Source organism: Heliangelus exortis, chromosome 3 (genome assembly GCF_036169615.1).
Source record: "Heliangelus exortis chromosome 3, bHelExo1.hap1, whole genome shotgun sequence".
Taxonomy (NCBI): Eukaryota; Metazoa; Chordata; class Aves; order Apodiformes; family Trochilidae; genus Heliangelus; species Heliangelus exortis.
The window spans coordinates 114,600,473-114,622,053 of NC_092424.1; the positions used below are offsets into that span (position 1 = coordinate 114,600,473).

The window sequence follows — 21,581 nt, forward strand, 5'->3', positions numbered from 1 at the left end:
CCTGCCCTGCTGGACAGGACAGGACAGGACCCCAGACCCCCCCAGGCCGTGCTCAGCTGCTCCCCTCACACCTCAGCCCCCCCAGACCTGCCCTAACCCCACTCAGACCCCCCCCCCTGCACAAAACTCCAGCTGGGAAAAGCTCCTTCCAGAGCCTCTGCTCCCCCCTCCAGGAACCCCCCCTGCCCCCCCCCATGTGCTCACAGCCTGACCCCCCCCCACTGCACCCCCGTTCCCCACAGCCCCCAATACTCCAGCTCCACTCCTCGCCCCCAGACCCCCCCTCCACTGCTCCACACCCACACCTCCCACCCCCCCGAGGCTTTCCAGCTGCTCCTCAGCCCCCCCAGACCCCCCAACACCCCCCCCAAGAGTCCCCACCCACTGCTTTTGGCCCCCCCATACCCCACAGCCACTTCTCAGCCCCCTGTGCTCCACAGACCTTCCTCACCCCCCCAAATACCCCACACCCACCCCTCACCCCCTAAATACCCCTCACCCCCAGACCCCCCCAATACCCCCACCCACCCCTCACCCCCCCAGTACCCCCCTCCCCAATGCCCCACTCCCATTCTCTCACCCCACCCCCTGCCCCCCCCTCAGAACACCCTCACAACCCCCAAATTTAAACAACACCCCCCACCCCCCATTCCCCTCCCTCAGGGACACCACAACTCACCCCAACCCCCCCCCCCACGACACTGAACCCCCCGCTGCTCCCCTCACCCTCAGCGCCCCCGCGGCCTCCCCCAGACCCCTCCGGAACCCCCCAGAACCCCCAGGCCCCTCGGGAGCCCCTCAGACCCCTCCAGAACCCCTCAGACCCCTCTGGCAACCCCCGAACCCCCCCAGATCCCTCGGGAGCCCCCCCGGATCCTCCCGGAACCCCTCAGACCCCTCCTTCCTCCCCCCCCCCCCCACCCCCCCCAGAACTCCCCACGCCCCTCAGGAGCCCCCCCGGAACCCTCCAGATCCCTCCGGATCCCCCCAGACCCCTGGGGAGCCTCCCCTATCCCCCCAGACCTCCCCGTCCCCCCCCGGAGCCCCCCCGCACACCTCCAGAACCCCCCAGACCCCTCAGACCCCCCCGTTCCCCCCGGAGCTCCCCGCACACCTCCAGACCCCTCAGACCCCCCCGTTCCCCCCGGAGCCCCCCGCACACCTCCAGAACCCCTCAGACCCCCCCGTTCCCCCCGGAGCCCCCCGCACACCTCCAGAACCCCTCAGACCCCCCCGTTCCCCCCGGAGCCCCCCGCACACCTCCAGAACCCCTCAGACCCCCCCGGAGCCCCCCGCACACCTCCAGAACCCCTCAGAGCCCCCGGAGCCCCCCGCACACCTCCAGAACCCGCCAGAACCCCCCGGAGCCCCCCGCACACCTCCTCTCGCTGCCGGTGCCGCCCCGCACTGCCACCTCCGCGCCGCCACTCACGAAGGACCCCGCTCCCACTCCTCCCTCCGGGCTGCCCCAACTCCTGCCTGACCCAAACCCCTCACTCCCCAGCCCGCCCCCGCCCCGCGCCGCACCCCCCTCCCGCCGCTCCGGCTCCGTTTGGATGGAAAACATCCCCCTACTCTGCTGCCAGGGAAAGAAAGAAAGGGGAACGGTGGGGGGGGTGAGGCAGGAGCGATCGGGCAGCGCGTCGGGCAGCCCCGGGGCGGGGCCGGGGGGGCGGGGCGAAGGTGCCGAGGGCCCCCGGTGGCCTCTCCCTCATTCGACCTCGCCCGCAGCCAAGATGGCGGCGGCGGTGCGCGCGCTCGGCAGCCTGGGCCGCTTCACCGCCAGCAAGTACGGACCCGGGCCCAGGAACCCACCCGAGGGTGAGACCCGGGGAGAGCCGGGGAGACCTGGGAACCGGGGAGGGGGAGAGAGAGAGGCGGGGGGGGAGGGGGCGCCGTCTGGGAGGGGGCGCTGAGGGAGCGGCGAGGGGGCGAGGGGGGCAGTGAGGGGGTGAGGGGGGCAGTGAAGGGGTGAGGGGGGCAGTGAGGGGGTGAGGGGGGCAGTGAGGGGGTGAGGGGGGCAGTGAGGGGGTGAGGGGGGCAGTGAAGGGGTGAGGGGGGCAGTGAGGGGGTGAGGGGGGCAGTGAGGGGGTGAGGGGGGCAGTGAGGGGGTGAGGGGGGCAGTGAGGGGGCCGTGAGGGGGCAGTGAGGGGGCGAGGGGGACACTGAGGGGGTGAGGGGAGCAGTGAGGGGGCCGTGAGGGGGTGAGGGTAGCGGTGAGGGGGACACTGAGGGGGGGAGGGGATCAGTGAGGGGGAGAGAGGAGTAGTGAGGGGGAGAGGGGCCAGTGATGAGGATGAGGGGGTCAGTGAGAGGGGCACTGAGGAAGTGAGGGCAGCAGTCAGGGGGACACTGAGGGGGGCAGTGAGGGGGCGAGGGTCCCTGAGGCAGGAATAGGGCAGGAGGGGGGCAGGGTGAGGGGTGGGGGGCGGGGGACTGCGGCGAGGGGTGGGGAGGAACGAGGTGAGTCCAGGAAGGGTCCCTGAGGCTCAGGGTGTCCCCAGGAAGGGTCCCTGAGGCTCAGGGTGTCCCCAGGAAGGGTCCCTGAGGCTCAGGGTGTCCCCAGGAAGGGTCCCTGAGGCTCAGGGTGTCCCCAGGAAGGGTCCCTGAGGCTCAGGGTGTCCCCAGGAAGGGTCCCTGAGGCTCAGGGTGTCCCCAGGAAGGGTCCCTGAGGCTCAGGGTGTCCCCAGGAAGGGTCCCTGAGGCTCAGGGTGTCCCCAGGAAGGGTCCCTGAGGCTCAGGGTGTCCCCAGGAAGGGTCCCTGAGGCTCAGGGTGTCCCCAGGAAGGGTCCCTGAGGCTCAGGGTGTCCCCAGGAAGGGTCCCTGAGGCTCAGGGTGTCCCCAGGAAGGGTCCCTGAGGCTCAGGGTGTCCCCAGGAAGGGTCCCTGAGGCTCAGGGTGTCCCCAGGAAGGGGCTCTGAGGCTCAGGGTGTCCCCAGGAAGGGTCTCTGAGGCTCAGGGTGTCCCCAGGAAGGGTCCCTGAGGCTCAGGGTGTCCCCAGGAAGGGTCCCTGAGGCTCAGGGTGTCCCCAGGCAGGGTCCCTGAGGCTCAGGGTGTCCCCAGGAAGGGTCCCTGAGGCTCAGGGTGTCCCCAGGAAGGGTCCCTGAGGCTCAGGGTGTCCCCAGGCAGGGTCCCTGAGGCTCAGGGTGTCCCCAGGCAGGGTCCCTGAGGCTCAGGGTGTCCCCAGGAAGGGTCCCTGAGGCTCAGGGTGTCCCCAGGAAGGGTCCCTGAGGCTCAGGGTGTCCCCAGGAATGGTCCCTGAGGCTCAGGGTGTCCCCAGGCAGGGTCCCTGAGGCTCAGGGTGTCCCCAGGCAGGGTCCCTGAGGCTCAGGGTGTCCCCAGGAAGGGTCCCTGAGGCTCAGGGTGTCCCCAGGAATGGTCCCTGAGGCTCAGGGTGTCCCCAGGAATGGTCCCTGAGGCTCAGGGTGTCCCCAGGAAGGGTCCCTGAGGCTCAGGGTGTCCCCAGGAAGGGTCCCTGAGGCTCAGGGTGTCCCCAGGAAGGGTCCCTGAGGCTCAGGGTGTCCCCAGGCAGGTCCCTGAGGAACAGAGCTGAGCTGTTCCCAGTGTGCACATCCCTGGGGATGGTGCTGTGGGGTGGGTGCTGGAGGTGTCCCTGCCCGTGTCTGTGTCCCATGTTGTCCCCACAGCCTGTGAGTCCTGCAGGGGGGTCCCTGGTGTGTCCCCACCCCCCTCCCCATCCTCCCCCCCGTGTCCTGGGGGGGCTGAGCCCCCATTGGAGCTGCTCCCAGGGCAGTCCCTGCAGCAGGCTCTGTGCCCCCACAGCCACTGTCCCCTTTGGGAAGGCAGATGTGGCTCTGGGGGACCCCTGGGACCCTTCCTGAGGGGATGAGCCCTGCAGCAGCACTGTCCTGGGCAGGAGGTGACCCCAGGGTGTTCCTGTCACCTTAGGTGCCTGTCCCCCTGCCAGGAGGTGGGGGAGGGGGCTCCATGGGCCATGTGGGGATGGTGTCCCCCAGGTGTGTCTGTGGGGGGAGAGGGGGTTCCAGCTGGGAGAGGGGAGCTGGGGCTGAGATGTGAGGGAGAAATTCCTTGGGGTGAGGGTGCTGAGCCCCTGGTTGCCCAGGTTGCCCAAGGAAGCTGTGGCTGCCCCATCCCTGGCAGTGTCTCAGCCCAGGTTGGATGGGGCTTGGAGCCCCCTGGGCTGGGGGAGGGGTCCCTGACCATGGCAGGGGGTGGAATGAGGTGACCTTTAGGGTCCCTTCCCCCCCAAACCATGCTGGGGTTCTCTGGATGCCCCGGGGGTGTTGGTGGCCCCAGGTGGCCCATGAACCCCTCTTCCATTTGCCACCCAGGCCCAAGCTCTGCTGCTGCCCAAGGAGACCCCTGCCCCCTGCTCTGGGGGGGGCCCTGGGGTGTGGGGGGATGGTCAGGGAGTATCCCCTGCCCCTGATTCCTGGGGTATCCCCTGCCCCTGATTCCTGGGGTGTCCCAGGGCTGTGGTGCTGCTGCTCCCCCCAGGTTTGGGTTCCCAAGCTCTGGGATGCAGCAGAGCTCTGCTGGTTCCCCCCAGGGGCTCAGCCTCCCACCTCTGGGGGCTTCTGCTTCTCACTGCCCCCCCCCCTCATCAGAACCCCTGGAGGGGGTGAGGACACCACACCCAGCTTCCCTTCCAGATTCCCAGCTTCCCTTCCAGATTCCCAGCTTCCCTTCCAGATTCCCAGCTTCCCTTCCAGATTCCCAGTTTCCCTTTCAGATTCCCAGTTTCCCTTTCAGATTCCCAGCTTCCCTTCCAGATTCCCAGCTTCCCTTCCAGATTCCCAGTTTCCCTTCCAGATTCCCAGTTTCCCTGCCTTCCATTTGATGGAAATGAGGAGCAGGTCCCTGCAGGGCAGGCCCAGAGGTGTTGGTGGAGCAGAGGGCTGGCCCTGCCTGCTCTGCCACCTCCCCACAGCCCCAGGGGAGAGGAGAAAGCTCCAAACTCCCAGGTGCAGAGGTTTGGGAGCCTTTCAGGCAGCTCTGTTGGGTCTTGGTGAGGGCCAGGACTTCCCAGAAGGAATTTTTCTCCTCCAAACCCCCCCATGGATGCTGCTCCCAGGAGAGGGGGCAGAGAGCACCCAGGTGAGTGTGGGGTGGGAGGGGGAGAGGGGAAGGAGCAGGCTGTGCCTGGGGGGTCTTCTCCTTCCCTCCTCTTCTCTGGGAGCTCCCAGGAGCAGCTCCCTGGGAGTTGAGGTCCCTGCCTCTTCCTACTGAGGGAAAATGGTGGGAATGGACCCATGTCCCAGGTTTTCTGGCTGTGTGTCCCTCCTGCTGCTCCTTCAGCCCTGGGAAAGGGAATTTCTCAGGCTCTGATCCTGGCAGGTGAGCAGAGAGGAGCTGGGGCTGTGGCCAGGCAGGCAGGCTCTTACCTTTGGATGCTTTTTAAATTTTTTTATTTTTTTTTTTCTTCAAAAAATAATCAGGGCTCTCCAATAAACTCAGGCTCCAGAAACCTCCCTGGGGTGTTCAGCAGCTGCTCCTCTGGTGGAAATTCCTTTTGGGAAAGAGAGTTTAGGTTCAGGTGGAGGGAGAGGAGTTCAGCCACGTCCTCTTTGTGCTTTGCCTTGGCTTTTTTTATTTTGTTTCCTGTTTTATTTACTGTATTATTGCTTTCCTACTTTTTTTTTTTTTTTTTTGGGTTTTTTCCTACTTCCATCTCTTGTTTTGCCACAGCTGGGAGGCAGAGTGGAGCTTGGGGTTTGAGGTTTTCAGGGATTGTTTGGGAATGGAGCAGGGAAAGAGGAGGGGGGGTTTCCTCTGTGCTTTGCCTGCTGGGGGGGTCTCAGGGGATTCACTCAGGGGCAGCTCACTCCTTCCCTTCTGGTTAAAGGAGGCTTGGGAGTGCTTTGGAAAACTGGAAGTGTTTTCCTGCTCCTGCAAGCCCGTGGGGTTGTGCTGGGAAGGGGGATGCTTGTTGGGTTCTGTGGGAGGTGGTTCTGATGGGGAAAGCTGAGGGGAGCTCCTGGCTGGGGCTGATCCTGGAGGTCTCTTCTCTTCCAACCCCAACATTCCGTTCATTCTCTTGCCTTGCTCCAAAAAAAAAACCAAAAAAACAAACAAAACCAAACCAAAACAAAAAAAAAACCCACAAAAAAATAAAAAAGCCAAGGCCAAACCAGCTCCTGAGTGGCTTTGGAGTGGAAAGTGCCCCGAGCTGGGGTGTGAGTGGTGTGGTGGGCACATGACAGCCCAGCTGAGCCTGGGGGAATGGAGAGCAAAGGTCAGGTCCTGCTGCCAGCACTGGAGAAGTTGGGAATTCCGGGCAAAGTGCAGCAGAGCTCCAGCCCCCAAGCCCTGCTCTGGGGGAAGCACCTGCTGGGGACCCTGCAGCCTTGGGGTTTTCTTCTCCTTCTGCTGTTTTTCTTCCCTGCTGGGAAGAATGGTTCAGTCCTGAATGTTTCCAGCAGTAAAACCTCCCCTGGTCCAACCAGTTCCAGGCAGCAGATGTGCTGGTGGGGCTGGAGCATGAACACTTCCATTCCATTCCTGGGCTTCAGACCTCAGGCAGCTTGGGCAGGGGGGGATGTTCAGCCCTGAGGATCCTTGGGGGCAGGAGCAGGGTCACTGGGGCCCCTCTGAGGGGTGCAGGGACCTCCTCAGCAGGGCAGGGAGATCTGAGGGGGTTGGTGAGTGAGAAAAGTCAAGGAAGCTGTGGCTGCCCCATCCCTGGCAGTGTCTCAGCCCAGGTTGGATGGGGCTTGGAGCCCCCTGGGCTGGGGGAGGGGTCCCTGACCATGGCAGGGGGGGCACTGGGGGGGCTTTGGGGTCCCTTCCTACCCAAAGCAGTCTGGGGTTCTGTGGTTTCACCAGACAGGTTTGGTGTGGGTGCTTCCAAGAGGGAAGCAGTGGAGGTGGAGCAAGTGCTTAAGGGTTTTGGTGGTGGAGGGGAGGAGAAATGTTTCCTGGGTGCTGTGGGGGGAGACCTGGGGTGGCACCATTCCCTGGTTTTGCAGGAATGTTGGAGGGAAATCACATCTGATTAGGGGAGAAATTCCCTGGCAGGCTTGCAGCCCTCCAAAGCCCAACGAGGCTGCAGTGTGGAGAAGGTTTGGGCTCTGCTTCCTGAGGGCAAAAAGCAAAACCCCAACCCCTGGGGGCCACCAGCTTCATCTCCTGGTAGCTTCCTGGGAAAGGGGCTTGGGATTGGGGCACTGCTGGGAGCTGGGGTGGGGAATGGGTGCTCTGAAGGTCACCTCAGCTGCATAGGACACAGTGGGGTGGGAGTGCTGGTCTGCTGGAGGGTGAGAAGGCCCTGCAAAGGGATCAGGACAGGCTGGATCCATGGGATGAGGCTCTGCAGAGGGATCAGGACAGGCTGGATCCATGGGATGAGGCTCTGCAGAGGGATCAGGACAGGATGGATCCATGGGATGAGGCTCTGCAGAGGGATCAGGACAGGCTGGATCCATGGGATGAGGCTCTGCAGAGGGATCAGGACAGGATGGATCCATGGGATGAGGGCAGTTGCAGGAGGATTACCAAGGCCAAGTGCCAGGTCCTGTATCTGGGACACAACAACCCCAGGCAGAGCTCCAGGCTCGGGGAGGAGCAGCTGGAAAGCTCCTCAGCAGAAAAGGACCTGGGGGTGCTGGGGCACAGCCAGCTCAGCATGAGCCAGAACTCTGTGCCCAGGTGGCCAAGGTGGCCACCAACATCCTGGATTGGGTCAGGGATGGGGTGGGCAGCAGGAGCAGGGCAGGGATCATCATTCTCAGCCCTGGGGAGGCCACAGCTTGAGTCCTGTGTCCAGTTCTGGGCCCCTCAGCTCAGGAAGGAGCTTGAGGTGCTGGAGCAGGTCCAGAGAAGAGCAAGGAGGCTGGGAAGGGATCCAGCACAAGTCCTGTGAGGAAGGGCTGAGGGAGCTGGGGGTGTTGAGGCTGGAGAAGAGGAGGCTCAGGGGAGACCTCATCACTCTCTCCAACTCCCTGAAAGGAGGTTGGAGCCAGGGGGGGGTTGGGCTCTTTTCCCAGGCAACTCTCAGCAAGACAAGAGGGCACAAGAGGTCTCAAGTTGTGCCAGGGGAGGTTTAGGTTGGACATTAGAAAGAATTTCTTTCTGGAGAGGGTGATCAGCCATTGGAATGGGCTGCCCAGGGAAGGGGTGGATTCTCCATCCCTGGAGATATTTCCAAAGAGCCTGGATGTGGCACTCAGTGCCATGGGCTGGGAACCACGGGGGGAGTGGAGCAAGGGTTGGACTTGAGGAGCTCTGAGGTCCCTTCCAACCCAGCCCATTCTGTGATTCTGTGATTCTATGTGCTGGGGATGCACCCCCAATCCTGGGGTCAGTTCTGGGGCCCTCAGGATCAGGAGGAGATTGAGGGGCTGGAGAGTGTCCAGAGAAGGGAATGGAGCTGGGGAAGGGGCTGGAGAAGATGGAGAAGGGGCTGGAGAGTAAGGAGGAGGGGATGGAGAACATGGAGAAGGGCTTGGAGAACATGGGGCAGGGGCTGGAGAGTAAGGAGGAGGGTCTGGAGCAGAAATCCTGTGAGGAGAGGCTGAGGGCAATGGGAATGTTGGGTGTGGAGGAGGCTGAGAGCTGCTTGCCCTGTGCAGCTCCCTGCGAGGAGGTTGTAGGGAGGTGGGTGCTGAGCTCTTCTCTCCAGTGACCAATGCCAGGAGCAGAGGAGATGGCCTGAAGCTGCCCCAGGGGAGGGGAGAGCAGAGCTGAGGAAGGGTTTGTGTCCTGGAACTGCTGCCCAGGGAGGTGCTGGAGTCCCCAGCCCTGCAGGGATGTGTGGAGGAGGCACTTCAGGATGTGCTCTGCTGGCCCAGACTGGGGGGGTTTGGGTTTTTATTCTGTGAATAATGTGGAGTGTGGTGTAGTCTGGTGGTGGCACAGGTGGAGGTGAGGAGGAGGAGGAGGAGGAGGAGGAGGAGGAGGAAGAGGAGGTGTCTGCTGCTCAGCACTGCCCAGGCAGAGCAGGTGGGAGGGTGGGGACAGTGGGGACAGCTCCTAACACTGCCTCTCCTGCAGGTTATGCTTGCAGAAACATCTCCAGCTCCCCTGCTCTCCAAGGTGAGTGTGAGGCTGGGCTCTGGGGGCTGTTCTGGGGGGCAGCAGGGGCAGGGCTGAGGTGGTGTCTGTGCCTGCAGGCAGGACCCACGTCAGCTACGACATCAAGGGAGACGTCGCTGTCGTGCGCTTCAACACCCCCAATGCCAAGGTAGCTCTGGGGTGCCAGGGGGCAGCAGGGGAGGGACTGGGAATCATCTGACCAGGGAATGGGGTGGGATGGGATGGGTTGGGTTGGATTGGGTTGGAATGGGATGGGATGGGTTGGAATGGGTTGGGTTGGGATGGGATGGGTTGGATTGAGTTGGGTTGGGATGGGTTGGGTTGGGATGGGTTGGGTTGGGATATGTTGGAATGGGTTGGGTTGGGATGGTTTGGGATGGGATGGTTTGGGATGGGATGGGTTGGGTTGGGATGGGTTGGATTGGGTTGGGATGGGTTGGGTTGGGTTGGACTGGACTGGGATGGGATGGGTTGGGATAGGTTGGGTTGGACTGGGATGGGTTGGGTTGGGATAGGTTGGGTTGGACTGGGATGGGTTGGGATGGGTTGGGATGGGATGGGATGGGATGGGTTGGGATAGGTTGGGTTGGGTTGGGATAGGTTGGGTTGGGTTGGGATGGGTTGGGTTGGACTGGGATGGGTTGGATTGGGTTGAGATGGGTTGGGAGGGACCTCTCAGGGGCATCTGCTCCCTGCCCTGCAGTATCAGGGACACCCTCAGCCACATCACCTGAGCCTCCCCTTCAGCATCTCCAGGGATGAGGCCTCAACCCCCTCCCCGGGCAGCCTGTGCCATTGCACCACTGCCCTCATGGGACACAACTTGGGCCTAAAATGATGATTTAAGGCTAAAATCTTCCTTAACCTGCAGCACTCCCAAGCTGTGAACAAACCAGAAGTGTTTCCACATTTAGTGAGGCACCTGGAAACACCTCGTGCTTTGAATGACCTCCACTAGCTTGGCTCTCCTGCTGGCACTGAATCCTATTAAGTTTGATTTAAGGTCTTTAAGGCAGAGTCCTTGGAAACAAACAGCTTAGAAGCTCATAAAATCCATGTTTTGAGGGCACAAAGCTGCTGCTGCTGGGGCTAAGGAGGAACTTAGTGCTAACAGCTGACCTGGCCTGCTGCAGGGTTCTGTTCTCACTGTATTAAGGTGAAAAACACAATTTCAAGCAAATCTCGGGCTCAGTTTGAGTGCCCCAGGACTTGGCCTGGCTGGTGGGTGAATTTCTGGCTGGTTTGGTCATTTTCAAAAGCAAATCTTGAGGCTGCTGCACCTGCTGGCTTGGAAGCTGCATCCAGCCCTGCCACTGGCTTTGGGTTTTTGTTGTCAGTGTGTCTGGGGTGAGGAGCAGAGAGCTGGAAGGGTCTGCTCTGGAGCCAGGCTGAGAGAGCTGGGGGTGTTCAGCCTGGAGGAGAGAAGGATCCAGGGAGACCTCAGAGCACCTTCCAGTGCCTGAAGGGGCTCCAGGAAAGCTGGGGAGGGACTTGGGACAAGGGCCTGGAGGGATGGGACCCTGCGAGGGGGAAGGGTTTGCAGCTGGGAGAGGGGAGATGGAGAGGAGATCTTGGGCAGGGAGGGAGGGAGGGAGAAATTGTTTGGTTGGACTTGGTGATCTCAGAGGTCCTTTCCAGCCATGAGCATTCTGTGATTCTCAGGTGTGGGCCATGGGTTAGTGGTGGCCTGGAATAAGGTGATGTCCTGGCTGGGCTGGAGTGGGATAGGACAAGGGGGAAGGGTTTGGAGCTGGGAGAGGGGAGATGGAGAGGAGAATCCCAGAGAAGCAAAGATGAGGAGGGAAATCAGTGCCCCAGAGGCAATCCTTGCCCTGAGATCTGGTTTGGTCAAGAAACTGGAGTGATGCTGGGTCCATCCCTGGGGTCCCCATCAGCAGAAGGACACGGAGCTGTTGGAGCCAGTGCAGAGGAGGCCCTGGAGCTGCTGGGAGGGCTGGAGCAGCTCTGCTCTGGAGCCAGGCTGAGAGAGTTGGGGGTGTTGAGGCTGGAGAAGAGAAGGCTGCAACGGGGAGACCTTAGAGCACCTTCCAGTGCCTGAAGGGGCTCCAGGAAATGGGACCCTGCGAGGGGGAAGGGTTTCCAGCTGAAGGGTCAGTCCAGTGAGTGCTTGATGAGAGCTGAAGCTTCCCCATCTGCTGGGCTCCCTGCTCACCACCCTGCTCTGCTGCTCTCAGGTGAACACTCTCTCCAGGCAGATGAACTCTGAGTTCTCAGAAGTGATGAATGAGATCTGGGCCAATGAAGGTGTCAAGTCTGCTGTCCTCATCTCCTCCAAGCCAGGCTCCTTCATCGCCGGGGCTGACATCGAGTAAGTCCCCAGGCCCTTCAGGAATGAACCTGCTGGAGCTTTTCTCCCAGGCCCAGCAGCACCCAGGTGTGCTCAGAACTCTGAGCAGTTTGTCACAGAGTGTCCCCAGGGGTGAGGCAGAGGCTGGGAATGAGATCCCTCTGCCCTGGGTGCTGAGCCTGCTGGGGTGAAGTTCTGACCGTGGTAAAGAGGAAGATGTGCAGTGCCTGGGGGGCTCCAGGAAAGCTGGGGGGGGACTTTGTGCAAGGGCTTGTAGGGACAGGACAAGGGGAAATGGCCTGAAACTGAAGAGGGGAGATTGAGGTGAGAGATCAGGAGGAAATTCTTTCCTCTGAGGCTGGGGAGACACTGAACAGGTTGCCCAAGGAAGCTGTGGCTGCCCCATCCCTGGCAGTGTCTCAGCCCAGGTTGGATGGGGCTTGGAGCCCCCTGGGCTGGGGGAGGGGTCCCTGACCATGGCAGGGGGGGCACTGGGGGGGCTTTAGGGTCCCTCCCAACTCAGAGCAGTCCCTGTGTCTACGTCAGAGTCACTGAAGCCCTTCTGGCTGTGACACTCACACTGCCTGCAGCCTCGGGGTGCAAGCCAAGGAAAATCCTTCCTGGCTCTGGGGTCAGATCCTTTGTCCTTTGGGCTGGGAGACAAGAAGAGGAGATCATTGACATGCAGGCCTTGGTTTCAGTTGGGTTGGAAGAGCCTGGATGTCTGCCAAGCCTGGCCCCCTGGGTTCAGTGGGCTTTGGAGCTCTGCCATCTGCAGCATCCCAGAAGCCTCCCTGGTCATTCCGTGGGGGTTGGGTGACTCTGGCAGGGGTTTTGGCTCTGGCAGGGTGATGGGTGGCTTTGGCAAGGGAGTGGGTGACTCTGGCAGGGTGATGGGTGACTCTGGTAGGGGGTGGGTGGCTTTAGCAGGATAATGGGTGACTCTGGCAGGGTGATGGGTGGCTTTGGCAGGGTGATGGGGGCTTTGGCAAGGGGGTGGGTGACTCTGGCATGGTGATGGGTGACTCTGATAGGGGGTTGGGTGGCTTTGGCAGGGGGTGGGTGGCTTTAGCAGGGTGATGGGAGCTCTCAATGGGACCTTTGAGGGCTGTTAGCTCCTAGCCCTGGTGCTCAGGCAGGGTTAGAGTAATTGTTTTAGAGATGCTGAAAGCCAAAAAGAAAAAAAGCTCTGGGGGAAGAAGCTGGAGTTCCAAATAGAGCCCTTCTAACTTCTCTTTTAGGTTGGGTGTATCTGGGGGCAGAGGCTGGGCTGGGCAGCAGAGCAGGACAGGCTGCTTTTAGGGTTCTGCTTTTAGGGTTGTGCTGCTGGGGCTCTGCTGAATCCTGCTGCCTGGCAAGGGCCTCCAGCTTCCCTGGGAATCACTAACCCGGGGGTCTCCTCGTGGGCAGGGAGCACCCTCAGAGCTCTGCCCGTCTGCTCCTCTCCAAAGTGATCCTGGGCTTCCCCCCACCCACCCTTCCTGGCGAGAGCTTTGAGGCTTCCTCCCCCCCTTCCTCCTCTCCCTCAAAGCCTTTCCCAGCTCCCACACAAGGAGGCTCATTCAGTGCAGCCCTGTGCCACCACACTGTGATTTAACCCCTGGATTTAGCATTCTGCCCGTGTCCCCCCCTCAGCTGAGCTGCAGGAGCTCTCTGCTGCCTCTGGGAGCTGGGTGAGCAGGGGGAACACGCTCCTGCCAGCCCTCATCCTGCTGCTCTTCTCTCTGTGCTTTCCCCAACGCTGAGCTCTCCCCTTTCTGCCTCACCACAGCATGATCAAGGCCTGCAAGAGTGCTCAGGAGGTGACTCAGCTCTCTCAGGAAGGACAGAAGATGCTGGAAAAGATTGAGCAATCCCCAAAGCCTGTGGTGGCTGCCATCAGTGGCTCCTGCCTGGGAGGAGGCCTGGAGGTACTCAGCACCCTGGGGATCTCAGAGCAGCAGCAGCACTTGAGAGCCCTTTGGCTGCCCAAGCAGTGCCTGCAGCACCAAGTGCTGCCAAGGAGAGATCTGAGACCTGCCCTGGGTTCATTACCTCCATGCAAATGAGTTTGGGGGAAAGTTAATGAGCTGGGTGTGCTGCAGGGCTCTGCCCTGCTCCTTTTTGCTGCTCCTCTTGCAAGAGAGCTGGTGGGGCAGGAACAGCACAGGGGCTGGGCTAAAACTGAGAGGAGAGCCTCCCAGAGAGGCTGCTCCCAGTGGGCATGGGAAGTGGATCAGTGCTGCTGGCAGAGGCCTGGCTGGAAACTGCTGCTTTTCAGATGAAGTGAGTCTTGGATCCCAGCAACCTCTGCTCTGCTGAAGGCTCCTGGGAGAGGGATGAGCGTGGGACCTCCCTGGGATCCATGCTCCCTCCTGTCTCTGGCCTCTTGGCTGCAGGAGGAAAGTTTTGCTTCATCATCTCCCATCCCACATTTTTATAAACTTGAAAACCTGTGGTGGTTCCTGGAGCAAAATTGTCCCTAAACCAAAACCCAGCTGGTGGGAATGGAGCCCCCTCAGTGGTGTGCTGAGGGCTGGAGCAGTCCTGGCCCTTCCTGAGCTCTGGGTGAGGCAGCTGGGGGGCTGGTCTGGAAATGGGGTCCTGCTCCCAGGAGAGGGAAGGGATTCTGGAGATGGGGCCCTGCTCCCAGGAGAGGGAAGGGATTCTGGAAATGGGGCCCTGCTCCCAGCAGAGGGAAGGGATTCTGGAAATGGGTCTCTGCTCCCAGGAGAGGGAAGGGATTCTGGAAATGGGGCCTTGCTCCCAGCAGAGGGAAGGGATTCAGCCACTGGTGCTCTGTGTGGGGTTTGATGTGGGCACTGGCAGGCTGAGGGGAGCTCTGATTGGAACCAGCTCAGCTCATGGGGAGGGTTCAGGCTCACACCTGCCCTGGGCGTCCTGTCCTTGCTGGAGGAAGCCACCAGGGAGCCCAGGGGGAATTTGGGCAGTGGGATTAAGGTGGAGTCAGGAGGAAAGAGACCTTTGGGATGGATGCTCGGTTCCTCTGTCCTCGTTCATGAGGAAACCTTCAGTTTTCCCTTCCTTTTCTCGAAGGTTGCCATTGCCTGCCACTACAGAGTGGCCACAAAGGACAAGAAAACAATCCTGGGCACACCTGAAGTGTTACTGGGCCTCTTGCCAGGGGCAGGGGGTACTCAGAGGCTGCCAAAGATGGTAAGTGAGGGTCAGAACTTCACTCAGCAGCCTCCTGGTTGCTGTGTGTTGTTTCCCAGCCTGAAACCCCCTTCCTGCCCCTGCAGGTGGGACTGCCTGCTGCCTTTGACATGATGCTGACTGGGAGGAACATCCGGGCTGACAGAGCAAAGAAGATGGGGCTGGTTGACCAGCTGGTGGAGCCACTAGGTCAGACACAGTGCCCCTCGGGGTGCCTTCAGCTCCTGCCTCTCCCTTAACCCCTCTGCCTCGCTGACACGGGTGGAAAAGCCACGGATGCAGCCAGCAGCCTGGTGGGGACAGAGCCAAGTCCTTCCCAGGCTCTGCAGAGCCTTCTCCACCCCCTCCTTAGGAGCCTGTGTGGCAGGGACCTCCAGACACCAGGCTGCTGCTGAAGCTGAGTGAGCAGGGCAAGGTTTAGCAGGGAGGGCAGGCCAGGCCTGCTGGCTCTCTGCAGTGAGCTGATCACCCAGATAAGGACCTGCATCCCTCCTGTAGTGTGTCAGAGGGACAGACTGCAGCCCCTGAGGAAAGCAGAGCAGATGTCTGAGGTTCTGCAGCCTCCAGGTGTTAATCTCTGCCACAGGATCTTGAGGAGAAGCCAAGCCCCACCACTGGGCACTCAGACTTTCAGCTGGATGCAGCAGTTTCTTGCAGACCTGCTAAGGAACAGTTCCTTGCTCCTTGTTCCTGCAGGAGGGGGGGAGGGTTGGGAGGTGACTCAAAGAAGGGACAGACCCAGCACAGCTTCCTGAGCTCTGAGCAGCTGCAGCCAGGAGTTAGCATGGAAAGCACAGAGCCAGCTGGGCCTGCCAGAGCACCCTCTGCCCCTTAGCTGCTGAACCTGAGGAAAAGAAAAGGAGCAGAAAGCAAAGGTGCTGCAGCCTACCCTGAGGAATCCAAGCCCTGCACCTCTCCTGTCTCACCTGCCAGTGTCCAGTCCTCATAAAATGCAGCACTGGTGCCCAAGCTTGAGCTAAAATCACCTCAGTGAGCTGCTCCCCTCTGTGCAGGCTGAAATGGGATTGCCTTTGAAGGGCCAGCAAATGGGGCTCTTGATCCTAACAATTGCTCTGGCCTCCTGAAAGGAAACCTGAACTTTAGCTAGAGAGCTGCTTGGAGTCCCAGCCCGGCCCAGAGAGCAGGTAGGAGGACCACAAAAGGCAAATTCTGTGCAAGTGTTGGAGGCATTCCTTGTTCAGTGAAATCCCAGCCAGTGCCAGGAGGCTTTCTGCTGAGTCTCCTCATCAACATCTGGGCAAAAGCAGCTTCAGCTGGGATGATGCTTGAACTGATTATAGAAGCTTTGAAGTAGAGAGACAGCATTAATCAGGAGGCAGTTCCATGGAGTGCAGTCAGTTCTTCAGTGCAGAGCTCCAGAGTTCTTTTGATCCCTTCACTGCTCTGCCCAGAGCTAATTCTGGTGCCTGGCATTTATGTAAGTAAACAGCTTGTTTAGTGTAGAATCCCAGCCTGGGTTGGGTGGGAAGGGACCTGAAAGCCCCCCCAGTGCCCCCCCTGCCATGGTCAGGGACCCCTCCCCCAGCCCAGGGGGCTCCAAGCCCCATCCAACCTGGGCTGAGACACTGCCAGGGAGGGGGCAGCCACAGCTTCCTTGGGCAACCTGGGCACCCAGGGGCTCAGCACCCTCACCCCAAGCAATTTCTCCCTCCCATCTCAGCCCCAGCTCCCCTCTCCCAGCTCCAAACCCTTCCCCCTTGTCCTATCCCACTCCAGCCCAGCCAGGACATCACCTTATTCCAGGCCACCACTAACCCATGGCCCACACCTGAGAATCACAGAATGCTCATGGCTGGAAAGGACCTCTGAGATCACCAAGTCCAACCAAACAATTTCTCCCTCCTTCCCTCCCTCCCTGCCCAAGATCTCCTCTCCATCTCCCCTCTCCCAGCTGCAAACCCTTCCCCCTCGCAGGGTCCCATCCCTCCAGGCCCTTGTCCCAAGTCCCTTCCCAGCTTTCCTGGAGCCCCTTCAGGCACTGGAAGGTGCTCTAAGGTCTCCCCGTTGCAGCCTTCTCTTCTCCAGCCTCAACACCCCCAACTCTCTCAGCCTGGCTCCAGAGCAGAGCTGCTCCAGCCCTCCCAGCAGCTCCAGGGCCCCCTCTGGGCTGGTTCTGTGTCCTTGCTGTGCTGGAGGCTCCAGAGGTGGATGGGGGAGCTGGCAGCTGGGGGTGAGGACAGAGCAGTGTTGGGAGGGAGCTGCAGGTGGAATCACCCCAGGGATGGCTCTGACAGCCCTGCCTCAGCAGCCCTGACAGCTCAGACTTACAATTGGCAGCTGATTTCTTCAGCTGTGGTACCAAACTCCAGCACTTGTTGGATTTAAAGCCCAAGCCCATGGAAAGGAGAAGTTGGGTGGCTGCTTCTTGCAGCACCTCAGGTCAGCAAGGCTGGAGGGGTTGTTGCCCTGAAGGGGTGATGAGAGAATTGGGAAGGTGTTAAAGTTTGAGCTCAGAACTCCCCAGTACTCTCAAATTTCCAGTATATTCTCTGAAACCCACTGGGCAAGGCTGAAGTGTAGCTCATGCAGCAGCTCTGGGCAATGATTTCAGTACTGCCTGTAAAGTGAAATTCAGTGTTTTCTTTGGGCTGTGCTGCTCCAGGCTGGCTCTGATATCCTGCCAGGCTCTGAGGGAGAGCTCCTGAGAGCTTTCCTCAGCTGGCAGGAGGTGGAAGGGACCCCTGGAGATCTTCCCAACCCCCTGCCAGGGCAGGGTCACCCTGAGAGGTGGCACAGGGTGGTGTCCAGGTGGTTGGGAATCTCCAGAGCCTCCCCCACCTCCCTGGGCAGTGCTCTGCCACCCTCAAAGCCAAGAAGTTCCTTCTGGTGTTTGGATGGAGCTTCCTACATTCAAGTTTGGGCCCCATCCTCCTGACACCCACCCTTGAAGTACTGAGGAGTGTTGGTAAGGTCCCTTCTCTGTCTCCTCCAGACTAAAAGCACCCAAGTCCCTCAGCCCTTCCTCCCTGAAGAGAGCTCCAAGTCCCTTCGTCATCTTCATAGCCTTATTTTATTTGCTTCTTCCTGAGGACCCCCCAGTGGGCAGCCCCTGGGGTCTGCTTGAGCGAATGCTCCCAGGTTTTTGTCAGGAGAGAGAGAAAACCTTGAAGCTGGAGCCCTCAGCTCCTGGTGGAGGGTGAGAGTAGCAGGAGAGGGAAGAGGAGTTTGGGGGTCTGGTTCTGTTCTGTCCCCCATGCTAAGGAGCAGTTTGCTGCTGTGGTGGTTTCTGAGGGCAGAGCAGCAGCTGGGGAAGGTTCAGGAGGTGCCAGAGCTGCAGCTCCCTCAGGATGGAGCTTGGGAAGGTTCAGGAGGTGCCAGAGCTGCAGCTCCCTCAGGATGGAGCTGGGTGAGAGTCAGGAGGTGCCAGAGCTGCAGCTCCCTCAGGATGGAGCTGGGGAAGGTTCAGGAGGTGCCAGAGCTGCAGCTCCCTCAGGATGGAGCTGGGGAAGGTTCAGGAGGTGCCAGAGCTGCAGCTCCCTCAGGATGGAGCTGGGGAAGGTTCAGGAGGTGCCAGAGCTGCAGCTCCCTCAGGATGGAGCTGGGGAAGGTTCAGGAGGTGCCAGAGCTGCAGCTCAGGATGGTGCTGGGTGAGAGTCAGGGAGCAGGCTCTGGGCAGGGTGGTTGCTCTTCCATTTTGCCTCCAGCACCTTCACCCAGCTGCAGCCCTGAGCTCTCTGCTGGTGACCCAGGCTCACCCCACCCTCAGCAGTGGGTGCAGCTCCTTGGGTGGTGGCTTGGGGGACGCTCTGGGTGGGACATTTTCAACAGCTGGACCCCCAGAGGGGTGGCCTGGAGCTGGGGCTGCCCTGGGTGTTGCTGTGTGTGGCATCAGTGAGGGATTTCCAGCTCAGAGGTTGAGGTTTTGTTGGGCACCAGCTCCAGGACAGGAGGTTTTCAGGGCTGCCGTGGTTCAGAACTTTCTGTACCTGAGCTGTGTGGAGCTGCAGGGTGAAAGGCTGAGGAATCAAGGGCATTATGGGCAGCAGTGGTCCATGGGCTGAAACTGGAGAGGTGGTGGGACCTCCATCCGTGGAGCAGCTCAGCCATGGGCAGAGCATGGCCCTGAGCAGCCTCATCCAATTCTTGGCTTGGATTGAGCTCTGAACTCCTTGAGCAGTGGATCCACCTCTTGGCCTCCCATGTCCTCTTCCAACCAAAGCTATTCCGTGGCCCTGGGGAAGTCATGCTGGGGGTTAGGTGGCAGCTGTCCCTCTGCTCCCCTCGGGAGGTGGCATCTTGGCATCCCTGTACAGTTCTCTGGCTGTTAAAAGCCTTCAGGCAGTTGCCTTTCCCTCAGAGGTGGGGAGGAGCAGAGGGGTGGCTGTTCAGAGGAGCATCACGGTGCCTGCCTCATCCTTCCTTGGCTGCATCCTCCTCTTCTGCCCACAGGGCCAAGTGTGAAGCCTCCAGAAGCAAGGACCATCGAGTACCTGGAGGAGATTGCCATTGACTTTGCCAGAGGCCTGGCCAACAGGACCATGTCTGCCAAGAGATCCAAAGGGCTGGTACAGAGTAAGTGTGTGGGCATCACAGCCAAAGCCCAGGGGTGGTTATGCTCCCAAGGATTGAGTATAATCCAGCTTTGCTTCTCAGGGATGTGTCCGTGCCCCTCCTTTTAATTCCTTTTAATTCTTCAGAACAAAGGTTACTTGGTGTTGCAATTGTCTCCTGGGCCAGGTTTGTTGGCAGAGAAAACACTGGTGTGCAGAGCTGCTCTGCAGTGCCCCAGCAGGGAGCTCAGGCTTGGGGAGAGCAGCACCCCCCTCCAGGGGACTCCCCAAAGCTGGAGCAGCAGCTTCTGTCCCAGGCTGTGTCACCAAGGGCACCTGGGGCTGCTCTGTCACAGAACCACAGGATGGGGTGGGTTGGGAGGGACCTTAAAGATCATCAGGATCCAACCCCTGCATGGTCAGGGACCCCTCCCCCAGCCCAGGGGGCTCCAAGCCCCATCCAGCCTGGGCTGTGACACTGCCAGGGATGGGGCACCTCCTGGGCAGCCTGTTCCAGTGTCTCACAACCCTCATGGTGAAGATTTTTTTCCTAATCCTTAAGCTGAATCTCCCCTCTTTCAGTTTAAGCCCATTTCCCCTTGTCCTCTTCAGCAGCCCTCTCCTGCAGAGCCCAGAAATGGGAGTTGTGCTCCCCAGAGCTCAGCCCCTCACCAGGAGGGTGACACTTCAGCCCTTGTCTGTGGCCATGGAGCCCTTCTGAGCAGCCCCTGCTGCCTGTGCTGGAGTTTCAGGTCCATGTTTCTGCTGCAGATCTGCAGCAGCCACATCCCTGCTGCTCCTTACCTGCCAGGTGAAATCCTGTGCAGCTCAGAGCTTTCCTGTCCCCTCTTGCAGGGATCACAGACTATGCCATGGCCCTGCCATTCGTCAGGCAGCAAGTCTACAAGACAGTGGAGAGCAAAGTTCAGAAGCAAACCAAAGGACTCTACCCTGCCCCACTAAAGATCATCGAGGTAAATCCTGCTGGGAGCCCAGGGAAGCCACAGGGAGGGTGGGATAATGTGGCAGGAGATGGAGGGAAGGTGGTTCCTTCTCTGAGCTGGACATCCCAGGCTCCACAGGAGCTCAGTCTCAGTGAGAGCAGTCATGGTAAAACTCAGAGAATGGTCACCAGTTTGTGTGGGATTGGTACCAGGGGAAGCCAGAATCCCTGTGAAGAAACAGCTTAGCTGGAACACTTCACCCAGGAAACTTTCAGCTGCAGTTTTTCCAGGTTTCCTCTACAGTTTCTGGCCAGCTGGGTCACTTTGGTTGAAGCCAGGAAAAGACAAATTGCTGCTTTCCCAGCACTACCCACCCAGTACTGTGAGAGCTCATCCCTGGAGCTGCACTGGTGCTGCCTTAGTCACACTCTCCAGGGCTGACTCCTTCTTTTACAATGACTTCTCACTATTTAAATTGTTGCTGAGACATCTCTAGGCCCTGCATGCAGCCCTCTGAGAGCAGTGCCAGTGCCCTCCCCCTGAACTCTGTCTCCTTCTTTTTTACCAACCAGGTTGTAAAGACAGGTCTGGATCAGGGCCGTGATGCTGGGTACCTCACTGAGTCCCAGGTAAGGGGCTGAAATCCCTGCTAATTAGGGGTAAATTGGGGATGGAATTGAGGGGATTTGTGTTTCAGCACCTGCAAAGGGCAATATTCATGGAATCCCAGACTGGTTTGGGTTGGAAGGAAGCTTGAAGATCAACCCCCCCTGCCATGGTCAGGGACCCCTCCCCCAGCCCAGGGGGCTCCAAGCCCCATCCAACCTGGGCTGAGACACTGCCAGGGATGGGGCAGCCACAGCTTCCTTGGGCAACCTGTTCCAGACTCTCCCCACCCTCAAATTCAAGAATTTCTTCCTCAGGTCCAACCTCAATCTCCCCTCTTCCAGTTTTAACCCATTTCCCTTGTCCTCTCCCTACCCCCCCTGTGTCCAAAGCCCTCCCCCAACTTTCTTGGAGCCCCTCAGATATTGGAAGGTCACTGTTAGGTCCCCCTGGAGCCTTCTCGTCTTCACTGGCTGCTCAAAATACTCCTCACAGGCTGCTTGAAATGGCCTCTTGCTCCCTGCCCCTTCTTCTGGCAGTGGGGCTGTGAAAATTTCCAGGCCTGTCTTGAGCAACAGGATTCTTGTTGAGTCAGGATTCTTCCAGGTGTGAAAACAGTTGGAGCCTTTCCTCACCCCAGTCTGTGTTGTCTTTTGGGTGGGGTGTGAGCAGGCAGGGCCTGGATTGCCTTTGGCTCTGAGCCCTGGGTGCTTTTCCTGCTGGTCCCATGGGACAGGGAACGTGGAGGGGTGGGGGTGCAGCTCTCACCAGTGTTCCCAGGCAGTTTGGTGCAAACTCCAAGAATACACTTTCATTTTTATCCATGGTCTGTTCCTTCTGTCACCTTTTTACCTCCTCATCTTTGATCATCATCATCATCATCACTCTCCAGGACTCCTGGTTTTGCTCTTTGTTCTCTCTCCTACTCTGGATACTTTGTGGGGGTCCTTTTTCACCCCTGGATATTTTCTGGGTGCTTCTGAATATTAGGGAGTGGGGGTTTTTTCAGTAGTAGTGTCTCAGCCAGACCAGGACTTCTCTC

At 59.9% G+C, this 21,581-nt stretch overlaps 1 protein-coding gene across 1 annotated transcript in view; it reads left to right on the top strand.

Annotated features, from left to right (window-relative positions):
- Positions 1 to 1,692: 1,692 nt before the first annotated feature.
- The window catches only part of HADHA (hydroxyacyl-CoA dehydrogenase trifunctional multienzyme complex subunit alpha), a 37,908-nt gene continuing 18,019 nt past the window's right edge, over positions 1,693 to 21,581 (top strand). Inside the window, exons 1-10 of the mRNA XM_071742314.1 lie at positions 1,693 to 1,821; positions 8,973 to 9,014; positions 9,092 to 9,162; positions 11,210 to 11,343; positions 13,094 to 13,232; positions 14,359 to 14,478; positions 14,565 to 14,667; positions 18,889 to 19,011; positions 19,845 to 19,963; positions 20,506 to 20,562. Coding sequence (XP_071598415.1) covers positions 1,737 to 1,821; positions 8,973 to 9,014; positions 9,092 to 9,162; positions 11,210 to 11,343; positions 13,094 to 13,232; positions 14,359 to 14,478; positions 14,565 to 14,667; positions 18,889 to 19,011; positions 19,845 to 19,963; positions 20,506 to 20,562 — 993 coding nt within the window. The 5' untranslated portion in view covers positions 1,693 to 1,736. The remainder of the gene's footprint in view (positions 1,822 to 8,972; positions 9,015 to 9,091; positions 9,163 to 11,209; positions 11,344 to 13,093; positions 13,233 to 14,358; positions 14,479 to 14,564; positions 14,668 to 18,888; positions 19,012 to 19,844; positions 19,964 to 20,505; positions 20,563 to 21,581) is intronic.